Below are 19,712 nucleotides of genomic sequence, written 5' to 3'. Positions count from 1 at the left end.
AGTTGTTTTACTTTTGTGTAAAACATTTACATGGTTCTAGAGTTTCCGCATGGTATAGTCATAGAAGCCTGACTTAACTTCTGTCAGGCCGGGCATGGTGGCTCACTTCGGTAATCCCAGCACTTTGGGAGGCCGAGGTGGGTGGATCACAAGGTCAGGAGATCAAGACCATCCTGGCTAACACGGTGAAACCCCATCTCTACTAAAAATACAAAAAATTAGCCGGACGTGGTGGCGGGCACCTGTAGTCCCAGCTATTCCGGAGACTGAGGCAGGAGAATGGTGTGAACCTGGGAGGCAGGGCTTGCATTGAGCCGAGATCTCGCCACTGCACTCCAGCCTGGGTGACAGAGCAAAACTCCGTCTCAAAAAAAAAAAAAATTTCTGTCACATACACCCTTTCTTTTCTTATAGGCAAACTTTTTAGAACCTTTCCGTTTAAGAAAAAAGCAAATGCTTCTATATGTATTTGTATCCTTCTTCTTTCTTAGGTAAATGGAAATATACAGCACATGCATTTCTTCAATTCTTTTTTGTGTTCACTTAATATATCTGGGAGCTAACTGCAAAGTAGCAGTATCTAATAGAAAGATATTCCTCATTCCTGTGTACAGTTGCATAGTTCACCATTGTGTGGAATGCTCCATGGTTTTTTCAACTGCTGCTCGTATAGATGGGTGTTTTGGTTGTTTTTTGGAGACTGGGTCTTGCTCTTTTGCCCAGGCTGGAGTTAGTACAGTGGTGTGATCAAAGCTCACTGCAGCCTCAACCACCCAGGCTTCCAAGTAGCTGGGACCACAGATATGTGCCAGCCACCATGCCCAGCTAATTTTCTTTTACTATTTGTAGTGATGGAGTCTCGCTATTTTGCTCAGGCTGGTCTTGAACTCCTTTGCTCAAGCGATGGTCCCACCTTGACCTCCCAAAATGTTGGGATTACAGGTGTGAGCCACTGTACCTAGCCTGCTTTTTTTTTTTTTTTTTTTTTTTTTTTTTTTTGAGACGGAGTCTCGCTTGGTCGCCCAGGCTGGAGTGCAGTGGCCGGATCTCAGCTCACTGCAAGCTCCGCCTCCCGGGTTTATGCCATTCTCCCGCCTCAGCCTCCCGAGTAGCTGGGACTACAGGCACCCACCACCTCACCCAGCTAGTTTTTTGTATTTTTTAGTAGAGACGGGGTTTCACTTTGTTAGCCAGGATGGTCTCGATCTCCTGACCTCGTGATCCGCCTGTCTCGGCCTCCCAAAGTACTGGGATTACAGGCTTGAGCCACCGCGCCCGGCCTAGCCTGCTTTTTTGATTAATATTTTGTGAGTTTATCCACCTCAGCACGTGTAAAGTTGGTTGGCTTTTTTTTTTTTTTTTTTTTTTTTTTTGAGGCAGAATCTCGCTCTGTCGCCTAGGCTGGAATGCAGTGGCGCCATCTCGACTCACTGCAACCTCCTCCTGGGTTCAAGCGATTCTCCTGCCTCAACCTCTTGAATAGCTGGGACTATAGGTGCATGCCACCACATCCAGCTAATTTTTGTATTTTTAGTAGAGATGAGGTTTCACCATGTTGGCCAGGATGTTCTCTATCTCTTGACCTTGTGATCCGCCCACCTTGGCCTCCCAAAGTGCAGGATTATAGATGTGAGCCACCGTGCCCGACCTGTGAAGTTTTTTAATGTCTGAGAAGTGTTCCATCAAATGCATATGCTGTGAATATTTAAATTGCCTATGGGATGGCAAGTTAGGTATTTTCCAGTTATTTTCCTACTCTAGTGTTACTGTGAATGGCTTTTTGTGCAAATAGTATACATACTGCTGCCTGTTTGTGCAAGTGTTCTCTAGGGTAGATTACTGGAAGTAGGATTGCAGGCTCAAAGAGTAAAAGGGCAGGTGTATTTTTTATGCTGGTACCTCCTACAAGTTTGAACATCTCACATATCTACCAGTCGTGGAAGATGGTGCAAATTTTCTTATACCAAACTCAGGGGAACCCAGTTGTCCACCATTTCCAGGATCTTTCTGTCCGAGATTTTCTTCTTAATCCCTTGTTCCTCCTCCCCTGCAGGCCCTAAAAGACAGCAAGGTGGTGGAGATCGTTGATGAGAAAGTTCGTAGGAGGGAAGAACCAGAAAAGTGGCCTCTTCCTGGTCCCCCAATAGTGGATTATTCACAGACTGATTTCTCCCAGCTTCTCAACTGCCCTGAGTTTGTCCCCCGTCAGCACTACCAAAAGGAGACAGGTAGGTACCTGCTGGCATGAGGATTGCACTTGTCCTCCGGGCAACAGTCCTCCTCAGGGCTGGCAAAAGGAGGAGGACTGGAGGGATGAGGACTTCACCTTTCCACCCTTTAGAGTCAGCACCTGGCTCTCCTCGTGCAGTCACCCCAGTGCCAACCAAAACAGAAGAGGTCAGCAACCTAAAGACACTACCCAAGGGCTTGTCTGCCAGCCTGCCTGACCTGGATTCCGAGAACTGGATTGAAGTGAAGAAGAGGCCTCGGCCATCCCCAGCACGGCCCAAGGTGGGTGAGGCCTTGTCCTTTGCCTTGGTTTTAGCACTCTGAGCTAGGGTGCTTGAAGGGGATAACACATGGGCACAGCACTCTAGCTCTGAGGGGCCAGCAGGAAATCTCAGTAGTTCAGGATGATAGTGTGAGCTGAAGTTACCAGTAGTGGCTGCAGAAAGGTTGATTTGGCCTGTTTCCATTTCCTGTAGGGAACCATCCTTTAAGGCACCCTACTGTGTGAGTTCCTCAGTGACATTTTTCATAAGGGATCATGCAGCATCTGGCAGCGATGTTTCAGGCTTCTTGATTCTTGGCTCTTCTTTTTGCTCCATCTAAATTTCTGGGGCTACATTTTCAGTGTCTTTTCCCTGAGTATTTCCCCACTGTCACATATGTAAGCCCCTTAGGTCCTCAGAAGAAGGAAGGGAGAGGGAGCAGATGCATAGCCCAAATATGGAGTTAGTCTACACAGGTCTGCTGCACTAATGGCAAGGTGAGCTTGGGAAGCCTGTTTTATACCTCAGGGCTTCAGTTTCCCCATCTTCAGATGAAGAAGGAGAGGGTAGAATATTCTAGAAATAGTTTATATACATAAACAGATGAAGTTGACTGTTAAAGAAGTATTACAATCTCTAACTCAAATTACTACTTCCTTTTTAAGTGCTGAATTTTTCTCCACATACCTGCTCACCCTCACACACTTTGGTTGGAGACCTCTGGCCTGGGGCTTGTGAGGAGACTTCAGAATTGACCTGGAACTTTGGGTCTATGGAATTCTATACTCCCTTAGCTATTTTCCCACAGTGACTACCTCTCATCTCCTTTCTCTCGCCTGCCTGTTCATACGCAGAATTGCCCACAGTTGCGGCTTCAGCCCTTAAAAAGTGTTGGAGATCCAGCCAGAGACATGAGGAGAAAGGTAGTAAGTGGATAAGGGTCTTACAAAGTCCAGGCCTACAAAGTTTTCTTTGAAACAGGGGTCAGACTTAGTTCCCATTCCAGAATTAGAGCCACTACTCCGACCTGGTCTATCTTAAACCTTAAAAAAATATAGGTTTAGATTTTTTGTAGGAAGCCCTTGGCACAGCAGGGAATCTACTTTTGAATAAATACTGTGAGTTTAGACAAATGCTTCTCTCTCAGCATCTCATATTCAGTCTATCAAAACAAATAGTTTCTCTTTGCTGAAGGCACCTTGTTTTTTCTTGCCTTTGGAACAATGGTGTTCTTTCTGCCTAGCATACTCTGTCCCTGTCTTCATCTGGCTTACTTATGTTCATCCTGTGGTAGTCACTTCTTGAAGGAGGCCTTCCCTAACCATTCTTAGTCACAGTTGACTAAGCTCCTTTCACTGTGTGCTTCCACAAACCTGTGTATAGCCTTTACCATACCACAATGCACTTGGCTGTTTGGTTGACTTTCTCCCACTGAGCCCCCTAAGTAACAGGGACCTTGTCTTATTATTCTGCTTTTAGGTTTTTCATACAGAGCTTAGGGCTAATGGGTATTCCCTCATTTATTATATAATTGAACATCTGCTATTACCAGATCCCCATCTAGGTTCTGAGTATATAATGGAAAGCAAAGCAACTGTGGATCATGGAGCTTTCAGTTCATTGTGAGAGTTTGAGTAGATGGATAAAAGGATGAATCAACCCCATGAACTACTGTGTGTCCACTCCTAGGCTAGGTGCTATGTAGGACATAAAGGTAAATGAGAGCACAGTTCCTGCCTATAGAGAATTCATCATCTGGTTGTTTGTGCATGACTGTGATATGAGCTGTGAGTGGAGGAACCTGGACTTCTATGAGACATCCTTTATCTTAGTCATAAAGCTGACTCCCAGGATGACACTTGTGACCTGCTGGTGTTACCGGGTCTTGAACAGTCTCATGCTGAGGGGCTGGAGCCTCCCTCTCATGGAATAGCTACAGAATCTGGGCCAAGGACCTCCGGTGATTCCTTTCCCCTTCGTCTGTCCTATTTTAGAAGTCAGAGGAGCCCAGATTTGCCCACCTGACCTCTCTGCCTCAGCAGCTGCCCTCCCAGCAGCTGATGTCCAAGGATCAGGATGAGCAAGAGGAACTGGATTTTCTGTTTGACGAGGAGATGGAGCAGATGGATGGGCGGAAGAACACCTTCACCGCCTGGTCTGATGAGGAATCGGACTATGAGATTGATGACAGGGATGTCAACAAGATCCTCATTGTCACCCAGACACCACATTACATGCGCCGGCACCCAGGGGGGGACCGCACAGGCAACCATACCTCGCGTGCTAAGATGAGCGCCGAGCTGGCCAAGGTCATTAATGATGGCCTCTTCTACTATGAGCAGGACCTGTGGGCTGAGAAGTTTGAACCTGAGTATTCCCAGATCAAGGTGAGGCTTGGACATAGCAGTGAGTGTGGAGCCTGGGGTGCCTGTAGTGTACAGAGAAGAGGAAGATTGATTAACTGTGCAACTTGAGGCAGGTCCTTATAATTCAGAGTCTCAGAATTTTTATATATGGGAAGGGGATGATGACTGGTATCTAGCGTGGGCATTAGGAGTGAGGGGTGATGTTTAAACACTGCAAACTCTTCAGGTGAGGAAGGGGTGATTATTATCCTACCTGCGGATCCATAGTTAATATTATGAAAGTTGGCTAGACCCTTTTGTGGGGAATAGAATAAGGGGTTAGATTGTTATTTCTAGTCTTAAATATTTAGGCGTCTAAAAATTTAGAAGCCTTTTAAGAAGCTTGTGTTGAGTATGGAAAATGGAGAAGAGATAGGTCTTTTGAAAAATTGCTGCTGCCTGGAAACAGTCAAAACATCTTTGTTGTAGGATTTTACAGAGTAGGTATGTTTGGTAGGTTATCCTAGGGTGAGCCTGTGTAACAAGTAGCAGTGCGTTTACTGGAAGTAAGGAGGAAGGAGAGTTGCCGAGCCACTGTGTGATAAGGCAGTAGCAGAAAGAGAGATGGGGAAACACTGGAGCTTTCAAGGGAGAGTCTGTAGTGAGTTCCTGAGGAACTCCTGTAAGCCTGACCTCAGTCTTACTGCAGGGAGGGCAGGGCAAGTACTGTCTTTTTCTGGGCTAGCACACTTGTGCCAAGGTACCTGGGGTGAGGAATGGTGACTGGGCAGCTGAGAGCCTGGGGACCAGAATTCCATGTATGTCGATGTGGGAGCTGCCCTCTCCAACTTCCTGCCAGTCTTGATTCCTTAAACAGGCTGGAACAGCTTCCTTACTTACATCTTTCCCCACCCATCTCATAACCTCTGCAGCAAGAAGTCGAGAACTTCAAAAAAGTCAATATGATCAGCCGGGAGCAGTTTGACACACTGACCCCTGAGCCCCCTGTGGATCCCAACCAGGAAGTTCCTCCTGGGCCACCTCGGTTCCAGCAAGGTGAGAAGCAGACACCTGAGATCCTGACATGGATGAGAGGGTCTGGGGCCCTTGGACTAGGGGCTATCCAGGGGTGGATGCTACAGGCCTTTCCTTGCTTCCTGACTCCTCTCTGTGCCACTGCAGTTCCCACGGATGCCCTGGCCAACAAGTTGTTTGGTGCTCCTGAGCCCTCCACCATCGCCCGCTCTCTACCAACCACTGTCCCAGAGTCACCAAACTACCGCAACGCCAGGACCCCCCGTACTCCCCGGACACCACAGCTCAAAGACTCAAGCCAGACATCACGGTTTTACCCAGTAGTGAAAGAAGGACGGACACTGGATGCCAAGGTGAGGCATTTCTGTCAGGCTGCTCAGAGTCTTGGGCCTTCTTGATTGCATTCCAGTGCTTTGCTTCTCTCCTTTGCCTTGTCTGAGCCAAGGAAGTGCCAAATCCTTTACCTGCTCTGTGTTCTGAGGCTGGTGGGCTTGTCTAGGATTAGGTGGCCACATCTGCAAAATATACTGGGTGTGGGAGTGGTGGCCCCATGTAGAAAGGCCTAAGGAGGATTGACCAGGTATGAGTCCTTGGGCAAATCACTTCATTCCCAAACCTTGATTTCTTCACCTGTTTGAAATAGGCATACCAGTTCCTAGCTCACCGCTGTGAACATTATAAGAGAATGAATATGAAAGTGCTATTGTAAAATGTGAGAGATCATGCCCATCTTAGTCCTACAAGTGCTTGATGCTCCTCAGAGTTGTAGGAGTACAAATAGTAACAAACCCTGGGCTAACCTTTGCAGATGCCTCGAAAAAGAAAGACAAGACACAGTTCAAACCCACCCTTGGAGAGCCATGTGGGCTGGGTGATGGATTCCCGTGAGCACAGGCCCCGTACTGCTTCCATCAGGTACCTGGGGCAGTGGGGGAAGAGTGATCAGGCTGCCTGTGGGATGGGTGGGCAAGCATGAAATTGACTAGACCAAGAAGATTGGTCTGAAAATTAAAGGGACCCTCATTTAAGAGATTTTCAAAAAAGCAGTGGTGTGGAAAGCTCAGCCCAGGACCTGGGAACGAGGTGGAAAGCTCAGCCCAGGACCTGGGAATGAGGTGGAGGCTTTTTTCCTAAAGAAGTGGTGTGGCAGTCACATGAGACCATATTTTCATACATGCAGAGAGAAAATCTCTCTGAATTGGTTTCCAAGCCTGAGTGTCTACTTTCTACCTGAGGAAGGATAGCCAGGTAGTTGAATAAACAGATTTCTGGGAGTCTCTCTGAGCCTACTGTGTCTTGGGAGGCTACCTGAAAAGTTTTAAAAATTAAAAAAATATATATTTATTGGCCCCAACCTATATCTACTGACCCTGCTTCTTGGGGTAGGACCCATGCTCTTTATTTATTTATTTCAGTAAGTTGGCCCCAGTATGTGTTTCCTGTTTCCCAAAGCAAGCTTTGATAGCCACCTACCTATGCTCTCTACTCCCTGCAAAGATGACACAGACTGCAAATAGGCATGCTTTTGAAGAAAATAACAATTGATCTTTGAACAACGAAGGGCCTGGGGTGCCCACCCCGCACACAGTTGAAAATCTGTGTATAACTTTTCACTCTCCAAAAGCCTGCTGTTAACCAGAAGCCTTACCAATAACATATAGTGAATTAGCACGTTTTGCATATTATGCGTATTACATACTGTATTCTTACAATAAACTGAATAAAAAATGTTACTAAGAAAACCACAAGGGAACAACAGACACTGGGGCCTACTTGGGGGTGGGGAGAGGGAGGAGAGTGGGTGCAATTTACCTACGTAACAAACATACACATATACCTCTGAACCTAAAATAAAAGTTAAAGTCATAAGAGAAAATGTTTACTGTTCAGTCAGTGGAAGTGGAATCATCATAAAGGTCTTCATCCTCGTGGTCTTCACGTTGAGCAGGCTGAGAAGGAGGGGTTGGTCTTGCTGTCTCAAGAGTGGCAAAGGTGGAAGAAATCTGCATATAAGTGGATCCATGCATTTCAAACCCATGTTGTTCAAGACTTCACTATATAGATGGGTTGACCCATGATGGCTCATTAAGGAAGGTTAAATGCTCAAAAGTTAATAAATGGTTAAAAGCTCAAGTTTTATCATTGGACACGTTTCTGCCATTAAATAGTCTTATGACCCTGGATGAGTCTCCTAATCTCTGTAAGCCTCAGTATCCTCTGTAAAACCCTCTGAGAGTTAATGCAGAGTTAATCAGTCCCATGGATATAAGTTAAAGACCTGTAACTGGGCCTCCTTGTTTGATACTCTGTGAGAGGATGGATCTTGGCTGACAGAACGAATCAGAGGGACCCCTCCTAACCTTATGGTGGGGCTGCTGTAGGGTACCTGGTGACAGTATTTTTTGTGGTTTCTGTAGCTCCAGCCCCTCAGAAGGGACGCCTACAGTTGGCAGCTATGGCTGTACCCCTCAGTCATTGCCCAAGTTCCAACATCCTTCCCATGAACTGCTCAAGGAAAATGGCTTCACACAACACGTCTACCATAAGTATCGTAGGCGCTGCCTTAATGGTAAGAAATGAGGGGGGCAGGGGACGATCCTCTGGGCCCCTTATTTAGACCCAGAGTGTAAGGGTTCGGGGATATGGGGATAGGTGACTTTTTTCTCTGACTTCAGAGCAAAAAAAGACATGACATTATAGCGAGAAGGACTGAAGTTAGACTTGGGCCAGGTAGTTTTAAGCTGTAGGAAGCTAGGGGAATATGGCACTCACAACATTTGTGTTCCTTGATCTTCCTCTGTTATTAAAACTGTCAATTAAGTATTTCTGTATCTCTGACAAGATTACTGACTCAGCCATTGTCAGGTCTAGTCCACTGTCCATCACAAAAGGGTATGTAAGAGGTGGCATATGCTCTCTAGAACAAAGGTTGCCAAACTGTGGTTTGTGAGTCAAATCCAGCCAGTGTCTGTTTTCATATGGCTTTGGAGCTAAGGACAGTTTTTACATTTTTAAGGGGTTGTAAGAAAAAAAGATTTGTGACAGAGACTATATGTCATCTATAAAGCCTGAAATATTTGTTCTCTGTCCCTTTACAGAAGTAGTTTGCTGATCCCCCCCTGCAGATGATAGTGTAAGGAAAGAGCCTGTCTAGATGCTCTTGTCTGTCCCCCTCTTTTAGCATTCTGATTGGTTTTGTGCATCTTTACAGCCAACCTGTCTTGTCACCTGTAGTTACTAACTCATTCATCTCCTTTCATTCAACAAAACATGGCTGCTAAATTCTTGATTCATCCACTTCACTTCTCTCTTTCCTACTTTGTGTGTAATAACAGCTTTATTGTGATATAATTTACATATGATGCAACATACCTGAAGTATGCAATGTAATAGCTCTAAGTATATTCATATAGTTGTGTGCCCATCACCAGAATCAATTTTAGAACATTTTCATTACCCCCCAAAATGCTATGCCCCTTACCACTCATACTCATTATACATGCAAACTACTCCCCACCCCCAAAATCCTACCAGTCCTATGAAACTACTAATCTACTTTCTGCCTCTAAGGATTTGCCTATTCTGTACACTTCACATAAATTATACTGTATGTAGTCCTTTGTTACTGGCTTCTTCCCCTTAGTATATTTGGTATACTGACAAATACACAGCAAGGTTCATGTCATAGCATGCATCAGTACTTTATTCTTTTTATTGCCAAATTGTATTCCGTCATATGGATGTATCACATTTTGTGTATCCATTCATCAGTTGTTTGGCATTTGGGTTGTTTCTACTTTTTGTCTATTGTGAATAATGCTACTGGGCATATTCACACACAGGTTTCCTGTAGACATAGCTTCTCCTTTATTTTGGATGAAAGAGTATTATTTCTGGGTCATGGGATAACCATGTTTAACCCCTTGACAAAATTAAACACTGTTTTCCAAAGTGGAAATTTTGAAATTTTATATTGAAATATAAATTTTTATATTGAAACATAAAATTTTCATTTTATATTTCTAAAAGCAGTATGTGAGGCTTCTGGTTTTTCACATCCTTCCAACACTTGTTATTGTTTGTCTATTTTTATTTACTTTTATTAACATTTGTTTTTGAGACAGGATTTTGCTCTGTCACCCAGGCTGGAATGCAGTGACTCAATTATAGTTCACTGCAGTCTCGAATTACTGGACTCAAGCAATCCTCCTGCCTCAGCCTCCTGAGTAGCTGGGACTACAGGCATGTGCTACCATACCTATCTAATTACTGAAAGTTTACTGTAGAGACAGCGGTCTCACTATGTTGACCACGGTGGTCTTGAACTCCTGGCCTTACGCAGTCCTCCCTCAGCCTCACAAAGTGCTGGAATTACAGACGTGAGCAACCTTGCCCAGCCAAGATCTTTTTTTAACTGGATTGTTTTCGTAATTATTAAGTTGTAGGAATTCCTTTATCAGATACATAATTTGCAAATATTTTCTCTGATTCTATGGGTTATCTTTTCACTTTTTTGATGCGCAAAAATTTTTCATTTTAATGATACTCATTTTCTGTTTTGTTGCTCGTGCTTTTGGTGTTGCGTATTTTTTGATATTACTGTTATGTACTTGTGAATATTGTAGGACTCTTGAGGTAAATATTGGTAATGAGCCAAATACTGTTTGTTAGAATTTCCAGACAATTTGTTCATGCCTTGTCTTGTCTCGATGGCACTTGAAAGCAGTACCAGTTGAGGTGAAGAGCTAGACTGCCAGCCTGGTTCAGAAGCTGCTGCCACCTGCTTCTGGAAAAGTACAGGCCCAGCTCCCAGCATCAGGGCCTGTTGCAGAGTGGTTAGTGCTCAGTAAACATCTGCTGAATGACTGAGTGGCAGATGATGAGTGAGGGAATTTGGAAGTACAAGAGAAAGGACCAAGTCTTAAGTTCCAGAATCCTTTGTCCCTGAAGCAAGGGCAGCCTGAACCTGAGACATGTCTTTCCTCCTTTCCCATCAGAGCGGAAACGCTTGGGCATTGGCCAGTCTCAGGAGATGAACACACTCTTCCGCTTCTGGTCCTTCTTCCTCCGAGATCACTTCAACAAAAAGATGTATGAGGAGTTCAAGCAGCTGGCTCTGGAGGACGCCAAAGAAGGCTACAGGTGAGCAGGTTTGGGGTGGGGGACTTAGGCTGGTGCTTAGGGATGGTGTGGGATCCCTAGTTGGTCTGCTTCCAGAACTGTAGTTGGAAATTCCTTGCATGTGTATTTTCATTCATATACTTGATGAAAAATTTGTTTTTAAATGAGTAGTATATTCACATGGTTCAAATTTCAAACAGTTTAAAAGGTTATGTAATGAAGAGTCATCTCATCCCTGTCACCCACCCATCTGGTGTCTTTCCCCACAGGCAACCAGTATTAGAATCTTGTGGGTCCTTTATAAAGGACCCTGTGTAAGTAAGTAGATATCTGTGTAATCTTCCATGCCACTACCACTCCTTTTGTTTACATAAAAGCTGGCCTATGTTATAATATTTTCTACACCTTGCGTTTGTTTTTGTTTAATACTATATTTTGGAGATCATTCTATATCTGTACATAATTAACTTTTCTTGTTCTTTTTTTATAGGCTGTAACATGGTCTTATACTATATGGATGTACCATGATTTATTTAGTCAGTCTGCTATTAATAGATACTTAGGTTGTTTCCAATATTTTGCTATTAAAAAAACCTTAAGAGTCCTTTTTTCCTGGCTGGGTGGCTCACGCCTATAATCCCTGCGCTTTGGGAGGCCAAGGCAGAAGGATCACTTGAGCCCAGGCTGGGCTCTGTTAAATTAAAAAAAAAAAAAAAAAGAAAAAGACCTCCCCATGCCCCCACCCCTTCCCTGATTTTCAATGCAAAATGTGCTGTCTGTAAACTACTTGAAAAAAGACAAGTTTGGAAAAGCTGATGAAAACATCCATCATTCCAGAGACAGCAAGTGTTATTCTGCCATTAAGCTTCCTAGTTTCTTCTTGGCATATTTAATGTATTTAGCTCACCCTGTAAAGTTTGTGCTCTTCCAGACTTTGTATGCATGTGTAGTTGTATAATATACCTATTTGTTTACAAAAATGGACTCACGGGATCATTCTATGTCTAACATGCTCAAACGTGTCTTTTCCATTTGATAATATATTGTAGGCATTCTTCAGTATCCTTAAGTATACATTTATACTATTAATTTCTAATAGCTTTTATTACCCTATTGTATAGATTTACTATGATTTTTCTTAATTGCATCTCTCTTCGTTGACATTTGTATTCTGCTTAATAATGCTGCTGTAAACAGTTTTGTACATCTGTTAAGATCTAAATCTGGGCTGGGTGCGGTGGCTCATACCTTTAATCCCAGCACTTTGGGAGGGCGACGCAGGCGGATCACTCGAGGTCAGGAGTTTGGGACCAGCCTGGCCAACATGGTGAAGCGTCGTCTCTACTAAAAATACAAAAATTAGCTGGGTGTGGTGGCACATGCCTGTAGTCCCAGCTACATGGAAAGCTGAGCCAGGAGAATGGCTTGAACCCGGGAGGCAGAGGTTGCAGTGAGTCAAGATCGTGCCACTGCACTCTAGCCTGGGTGACTGAGCGATACTTTGTCTCAAAAAAACAAAAGATCTAAGTCTGCAGTTTTGGCCATTTCCTTGGCATGTATCTTTTTTTTGGAGACGAGTCTCGCTCTGTCGCCCAGGCTGGAGTACAGTGGCACAATCTTGGCTCACTGCAACCTCCGCCTCCCGGATTCAAGCGATTCTTCTGCCTCAGCCTCCCTAGTAGCTGAGATTATAGGCACCTACCACCACACCTGGCTAATTTTTGTATTTTAGTAGAGATGGGGTTTCACCATGTTGGCCGGGCTGGTCTCGAACTCTGGTCCTCAAGTGATCCGAGTGCCTTGGCCTCCCAAAGTGCTGGGATTATAGACGTGAGCCACTGTGCCTGGCTGCATGTGTTCCTTGAAGTGAAGTTTCTGAGTCAGATAAATGAACAGACCTACTAATTGGCATGGTTAAATGGCTTTGCAGAGTTCTTATACCAGGGATTGGCCAACAACTTCTGGAAAGAGTCAGTAAATACTTTAGGCTTTGTTGGCCATAAGGTCTTTGTCGTAACTACTCAACTCCGTTCACTCTGTAACTGTAGCAGAAAGCAACCACAGACAGTTCACTCTCTAACTGTAGCAGAAAGCAACCACAGACATTTCGTAAAAGAATAGGAGTAAACAAATGTCTGTGGCAGGGGGCTGTGTTCGTTGACCCCAGGAAAGCTCTGAACATTTTATGCTGGACCCACTTAGACTAGCATCCTTAAAGTGTATATACTGTTTTTTCAATACAGAAATAACACAATGTTTAAACTGTTTCATAGTTCCTCTGTTATAGAGGCACATTTCCCATTTTACAGATGAAGAAACTGTGCCCTGATTTCACTGACTTGTGTTCTACAGATATGGTTTGGAGTGCCTTTTTCGATACTACAGTTATGGCCTGGAAAAGAAGTTCCGGCTGGACATATTCAAGGATTTTCAGGAGGAAACGGTGAAGGACTATGAAGCTGGTAAGAGCCAGAGTTGGATCTGAGTGAGGCTTGGTTGTGTAGGCCTCCTCTTCCCCAGTTCTACCTGGGTCTTTCTGTGTATTACACAACACCTCCCTCTCCTCTGAGCGTCTTTATGCTCACCAGCTCAGCTTTTATGTACCTCTCCCTACAGGCCAACTGTATGGGCTGGAGAAGTTCTGGGCCTTCTTGAAATATTCCAAAGCCAAAAATTTGGACATTGACCCCAAACTGCAAGAATACCTCGGCAAATTCCGACGTCTTGAAGACTTCCGAGTAGATGTAAGTGAAACTCTTTCTCTCACCCTACTTGTCCTGGAAAGAAAACTGGACCAGGAATCAGGATACTTGGATTCTGGTCCAGCTGTGCCCCTAGCCAAGGAACCCCTCTCCCTGCTTCCCACAATTTGGGCTTTAGTTTTTTTCACCTTTAAAATGGAGAGTGGCCAATGAAGGCTAGTAGGAGATAGTTGTATGGTTGCTCCTGCTTCCCCCTTCTGTGGTACCATCATATAATGCTCTCTCTCCTGTGTCACCACCCTCCTTGCTATTGTGCCCAAGTTAGCCACTACTAGTTGGTCAGGATGGGTATCCAAGATACACACATTTGTTCTTTTTGGAAAAGGCCAATTCCAACCCCAGTTTATAAATAAATGCCCAGGTCTCTATGTACTTGGAGCAGCACCTCAACGGTGACATCCAGTGGCAGGGCTGGGTTATTACTGCTGGGTATATCAAGGGAAGATGGAGTGATTTAATTGATTCAGCAGATACTGATTGGATGTCTCTGTGCTCAGTGCTTTGGAGATAAGGGAAAGAGACTCAGTTTTTCCTTCTGAGAGTTTATAATGTAGTAGAGATGTCTGTTTGTCTTATTCCCTTCAAACCTTTTAGCAAAAAGGCAAATGTAAGTAAATGACAATACTAGCCCTTACATTTTGTGTTAGTCTGTTCTCACTCTGCTAATGAAGACATACCCGAGACTGGCTAATTTATAAGAGAAAGAGGTTTAATTGACTCACAGTTCTGCAGGGCTGGGGAGGCCTCAGGAAACTTAAAATCTTGGCGAAAGGGGAAGCAAATACATCCTTCACATGGTGGCAGCAAGGAGAAGTGCAGAGCGAAGAGGGGTAAAAGCCCCCCCCCCCCTTTTTCTGAGATAGAGTCTTGCTCTCTCACCCAGGCTGGAGTACAGTGGCACGATCTCGGCTCACTGCAACCTCTGCCTCCTGGGTTCAAGTGATTCTCCTGCTTTAGCCTCCTGAGTAGCTGGAATTACAGGCGCACACCACCACGCCCGGCTAATTTTTTTATTTTTGGTAGAGATGGGGTTTCACCATGTTGGCCAGGCTGGTCTCGAACTCCTGACCTCATGATCCACCCACCTCAGCCTCCCAAAGTGCTGGGATTACAGGTGTGAGCCACTGCGCCCGGCCCAAAAGCCCCTTATAAAACCATCAGATCTTGTGAGAACTCACTCATTATTATGAGAACAAGATGGAGGAAACTGCCCCCATGATGCAATTATCTCCACCTGTTTTCTCACACAACATGTGGGGATTATGGGAACTACAATTCAAGATCTAGATTTGGGTGGAGACACAGCCAAACCATATCACATTTATTATTTTAAAACTGCCATTTATTGGGTGTTTATTATGTACCAGGTACTTTACATTGACCTTATTTAATTCTTATGTGGTGATGCAGACAGGACTTATTAGACAGGTTAACTGAGGTTTGTGGCCATCCAGTGACATAATGGCAGAACCACTCAGGTCTCTCAGTATAAAGACAAACCTGTTTTCTTTCATTCTTAAGCATTTCCACCCTTGGGGAGGAGAGGGAAGGGGAGCAGGGTACAAGTTACAAAGAACCCTTGTGATAAGTAGACCTATTAGGGTGGAACAAGGACTCAGTTTTGGTTACCAAAATGGGAAGGAAACATCTGTCTTCGGGGTTATAGGACCTTTGTTAGTGCTAAGGCCAGGCTAGAGCATGATCTGAGTCTTAGTTCAGGATCCTCTGGACATTGAAGAGAATGAGGTGATCCTCAGAAGGATCTGGGCCTTCTGAGCTGAGACATAGCAGCATACTGCATGCCACATTCCACATTTCTGAGCAAGAGATCCCTTCTTGGAAGGGAAGCAGAAATGAGGTTGGCTAAAAGCCTGGCCTTTTGGGGCAGATAGACCTAAATTTTATCTTTATCAGTTACCAACTGTGAGACCCTGGGGAAGTTACTTTTTCTGCTTCAGTTTTCTCATCTATAAAATTGGATGTCCATGGGTCCACATCAAAGGGTGATGCTGACTCCACGAGAGAATGTGCATAAAACAGCACAAGGTGTGGCATGGAGAAACACTTAATAACTGATCATTTATTTTTAAGGTTAAACCCATTCATTATCTATATTTGGAGGTAGAAAGTAGGAAGTGTCTAGACGGGCCTGGCAAGGAAGAGGGCGTAGATAGTGCCTCCGATCACCTGTGACTCCTTCCTCTGTTGCAGCCCCCCATGGGTGAGGAGGGCAACCACAAGCGACACTCAGTGGTAGCAGGAGGTGGCGGCGGTGAGGGCAGGAAGCGGTGCCCCTCCCAGTCTTCCAGCAGGTCTGCTGCCGTGATCAGCCAACCCCCTACACCACCCACCGGCCAGCCCGTCCGGGAAGATGCCAAATGGACAAGCCAGCACTCGAACACACAGACTTTGGGAAAGTGAAAAGCTCCTTAGCCCTGGGGCTTGAGGGGGGAAAGGGGTAGGGTGGGTAAGAGTCCATGGGGGTGCCCAGTCCCAGGAGAGGGGACAATGAAGGGACAGGCCTGGAGTTACTAGGACAGGCCTTTGTGCTGAGTAGCAATGTGTGCACCATTTGGGCTATCAGAGGTACCCTTGGGCAGGAGCCTCTACATCCCCTTCCCCCTCCTCTCTCCATGACTCTTGACATCCTAGCTTCTTCTAAGGGGGGAGGGAAAGGGGGGAAATTTTTATATATATATATACATATATATATATCAAGTTTTAAATTATTGATAGTTCATCTGGATTACCAAAATCACTCTGCAGCCCTGCCCGCGGCTAGTAGGCTGCAACCCTGGTCCCCACCCCTAACCTCCTCCTGCTCCCCCTCAAGCCAACTATGCAGCCCACAAGAAGGCCCTGCGGGCCCCCCATTGCCCAGCACTGTCCCATAGAAGGCTCTGGTGGTACCTCTGGGCCCCAGGAGCATCAGCCCCTTGATCATCTGGGGTTTGTCATCACCATGTTTTCTCCCTGCTGTCCCCACCCTGCCCTTCTGCCATCTTCTGGGAGAAGGAAACCAAAGGATCTAAAACTGGGGTTTGGGGGAAGGTTTCAGCCTCTCCTCACTCCCTTTGCCCCACACCCTTTACTCCCCAGCCCAGAGACGCTGCTTTTACCAGGAAAGACTATTGAAAGATGATTTATTTTATTTTTCTCTGACCTTTCCATCCTCGAGAAAATGGGGAAGAAAAAACAAAAAAAAGACAAAAATCAACCATAAAAGACCAAAAAAAAAAAAAAAAAAAAAATCAGATAAACCCCCACCTAATCCACAGAAAGTGATGTCTTTCCCCTCCCCTTGGAATTTTTGTTTTGTTTTTGGAAATAATATTTTTTTAAAAGTTGCCTTATTGTGGAGCGGGAATCTGAAATACCCAAATGCCTGTTTTCCTCGGTGGAGTCAACGCGAAGAGCTCCCACCTTCTCTGGATGTGCCTGGGCTTGGACTGGCTAGAATCTTTCTCTGGACTGTTGCATGTACAGTGCCTCCATCCTGGAGGCAAGAGAGTTGGGAGTGGCTCGAATCAGAGCCGTGCCCAAGATATCCCTGCTGTTGCATCGTTTGAAGCTGACGTCCTGTGTCTGTACACTGCTGCCACTGTTGTGTCCTCGCTCTGCTTGCTGTTGCCTCACGCCAGGCCCCGTCCTGCCGTGACACCCTTCATCCTACCCTTGGAACCCCAAGGCCAAGTTTGCTTCAAACTGTTGGAGAACAGAGTTGGCCTGCATCTGGAACACACTTGTCCTCAGCTTGACCGTCTCCCCACACCCCAGAGTGGAAAGGTGAACACCTGCAGCTGAGGCTTGGAAACATTTCTTGTGTTGCCCTGAAAAATCTGAGAGACCTCGGGGAGGCTCTGTCTCTCTTAAAAGGTGGAGAAAGATGCCATTCTCTTCCTAAGGTCTGGTGGAGTCTCCCCATCTTGCATACCCTTCTGCAAGCCATCTATCTCTGCTCACTCTCCAATTGACCCGCCTGGGAACAAGGGATGAGGAGGAGTTGGGGGCTGGGGGGAATCCTGCCAGTTGGTGAAGCCCTGTGGCAGGAAGGTATATGTGGACATAGAGTATACCTGATTCTCTTCTTCAGCCACTTGACTGTTTGGGTTGGGCTGTGAATGACAATGGAATGGCTGGAGTCTGCTGTTGTCAGAAGGCAGGGAGGGTGATGAAGGACTGACCCACATGGACTGGGATGTATGTCGGGTATGGGCATGACTGCACGCTCACTCTCGGTGGGATCTGGGCAACACGGAGGAGTTTATGGTCCTGTTGCTTACTTACTGCGATGTCTTTGGCCCTCCTTTTCAACTGGTTCCTCTGTTGGGCCCAAAGGTTGGGAGTAGGAGACAGTATCCCAGGCTGACAAGGCCTTGCCCTTTACCTTGGGCACCTTGTTAATTTTTAGCCTGTGCCCTTCCCCACCTTTGCCCTCCCAGTGGTTGGTATGTGGGAAGCCCATCTCAGTTCTGTGACTTCATGTCTCAAACCAAGGATGAGCGTCTGGTCTCTGCTATGATGGTGGTATCTGAGGCCTTTCCCTGCCCCGTCTGGTGCCTGCCCCACATTGTACCAGACACTGGATTCCTGGATCCCCTTCTCCTTTCCTTTCTTTCCTTCAGGTCACGCAGCCCTGTACTGTATCCAGCACCACAGAAACCTCAGTGTTTTTCGTCTGCTGGTTTGGGGCACAAGGAAGCCTTAGGGTATGGGGAAAGGCTGTTATTACTTAGAGTTTACTCCCAGGCCAGGGGGCTGCCATCTTTTTCACAGACATCCCTGAAAGGAAGCCCCTTTGGGGCAGGGAGGCGAGGACTTCATCTCAACATAGGCTGGTGGTTGGTAGGGGAGCTTTTTCTTTTTTTTCTTTTCTTTCCTTTTTTTTTTTTTTTTTTTTTAAGGTAACATGTTAGGAGTTAATGTTGCAAAGAGTAGTTTACATCTTCACTTTCTGAAGACACTTGAATTTAGGACCGATGTATCTGTGACAAGCATGCCAGAAGTGGCAGGGGCCATCAGGGCTAACCACTTAACACCCACCATCCTCCCATGGGGATCCAAGACCTGAGATAAAGCAACAGCCTGCCCAGATCCCTCTGTTCTGTTCATCCTATCCCTTCCAAGGTTGGTCCATGCCAACATAACCTCTGGGCATCAGACATCAGCAGGTCTGTGTGCCTCAGCCCTGTTAAGGGGAAGGTTTCTCTTTCGCCCTCTTCCTGCACCTGGGAGCAAAGGCACTACCAGTAGAGATGGGCCATCCGGCCCTGCCCCAGCCTGGACCCCTGGGGCTCAGATAGAGGTGCTGAGCCCCTATGTCAAAGTTGTTAAATGTTTTTGTTTTGTTCCATTGTAGCTTTTTTTTTTTTTTTTTTTTTCCCCTTTCCTGGTGATTGATTTTACAAAAGAAAGTAAGCTGCTTAGAAGGCCCTGGAAGGGAAGTGAGGAGGAGGGACAAGGAAGATGACTAGTTACGGAGGGTGAGGGTTGTTTTTTTGCCAAAAAAGCCTGGGTAGAGTGATCTGAATTATCTGGCACCCTCCTGAATGGAACCCCAGAGTACCTCCTGTGTGGAAGGGTCCCTGGATTTTCCCTAACACCCACCCTCTCCCCCTTCAGCCATGCTGATGGCAGAGAAGATAAGAACTTGGAGCCCATTTCTCACTGGAGAGGAAAACTTGTCATCTGGCTTTGCGGAGAAGGTTCCACCTTACGCTCGTAGTACATTATCTTTACTATGTGCTAGGATATCATATTTAAAAGGACAAAAAAATGTAAAATACTTGAATGAGCTTGTATTATAACATTAATATTATTGAGAGTATCTGCTTTCCAGGCTGAAGTGATTCATTCATTATTCTAGTCCTGCTTTAGTCCTTTGTAATTTGTGGTAATTATGCTTTTCTTTTTAATACAAAAAAAATGTATAAAAATAAACACTTGAAAAGGCAAAA

At 45.5% G+C, this 19,712-nt stretch overlaps 1 protein-coding gene across 9 annotated transcripts in view; it reads left to right on the top strand.

Annotated features, from left to right (window-relative positions):
- The window catches only part of LARP1 (La ribonucleoprotein 1, translational regulator), a 138,149-nt gene extending 118,437 nt beyond the window's left edge, over window positions 1–19,712 (top strand). For 8 of the 9 annotated variants that reach the window (XM_038005680.2, XM_038005679.2, XM_008015097.3 and 5 more), the window contains 11 exons: window positions 2,054–2,228; window positions 2,342–2,511; window positions 4,487–4,879; window positions 5,770–5,893; window positions 6,020–6,225; window positions 6,681–6,787; window positions 8,290–8,441; window positions 10,870–11,014; window positions 13,346–13,455; window positions 13,610–13,737; window positions 15,967–19,712. In XM_038005680.2, coding sequence (XP_037861608.1) covers window positions 2,054–2,228; window positions 2,342–2,511; window positions 4,487–4,879; window positions 5,770–5,893; window positions 6,020–6,225; window positions 6,681–6,787; window positions 8,290–8,441; window positions 10,870–11,014; window positions 13,346–13,455; window positions 13,610–13,737; window positions 15,967–16,176 — 1,920 coding nt within the window. In that variant the 3' untranslated portion in view covers window positions 16,177–19,712. The remainder of the gene's footprint in view (window positions 1–2,053; window positions 2,229–2,341; window positions 2,512–4,486; window positions 4,880–5,769; window positions 5,894–6,019; window positions 6,226–6,680; window positions 6,788–8,289; window positions 8,442–10,869; window positions 11,015–13,345; window positions 13,456–13,609; window positions 13,738–15,966) is intronic. The other variant, XM_008015094.3, reaches the window with a different exon arrangement.

The sequence above is a fragment of the Chlorocebus sabaeus genome, chromosome 23 (assembly GCF_047675955.1).
Source record: "Chlorocebus sabaeus isolate Y175 chromosome 23, mChlSab1.0.hap1, whole genome shotgun sequence".
NCBI lineage: Eukaryota > Metazoa > Chordata > Mammalia > Primates > Cercopithecidae > Chlorocebus > Chlorocebus sabaeus.
The sequence above is the reverse complement of the archived record's forward strand: the minus strand, read 5'-3'. Positions and strand labels throughout refer to the sequence as shown.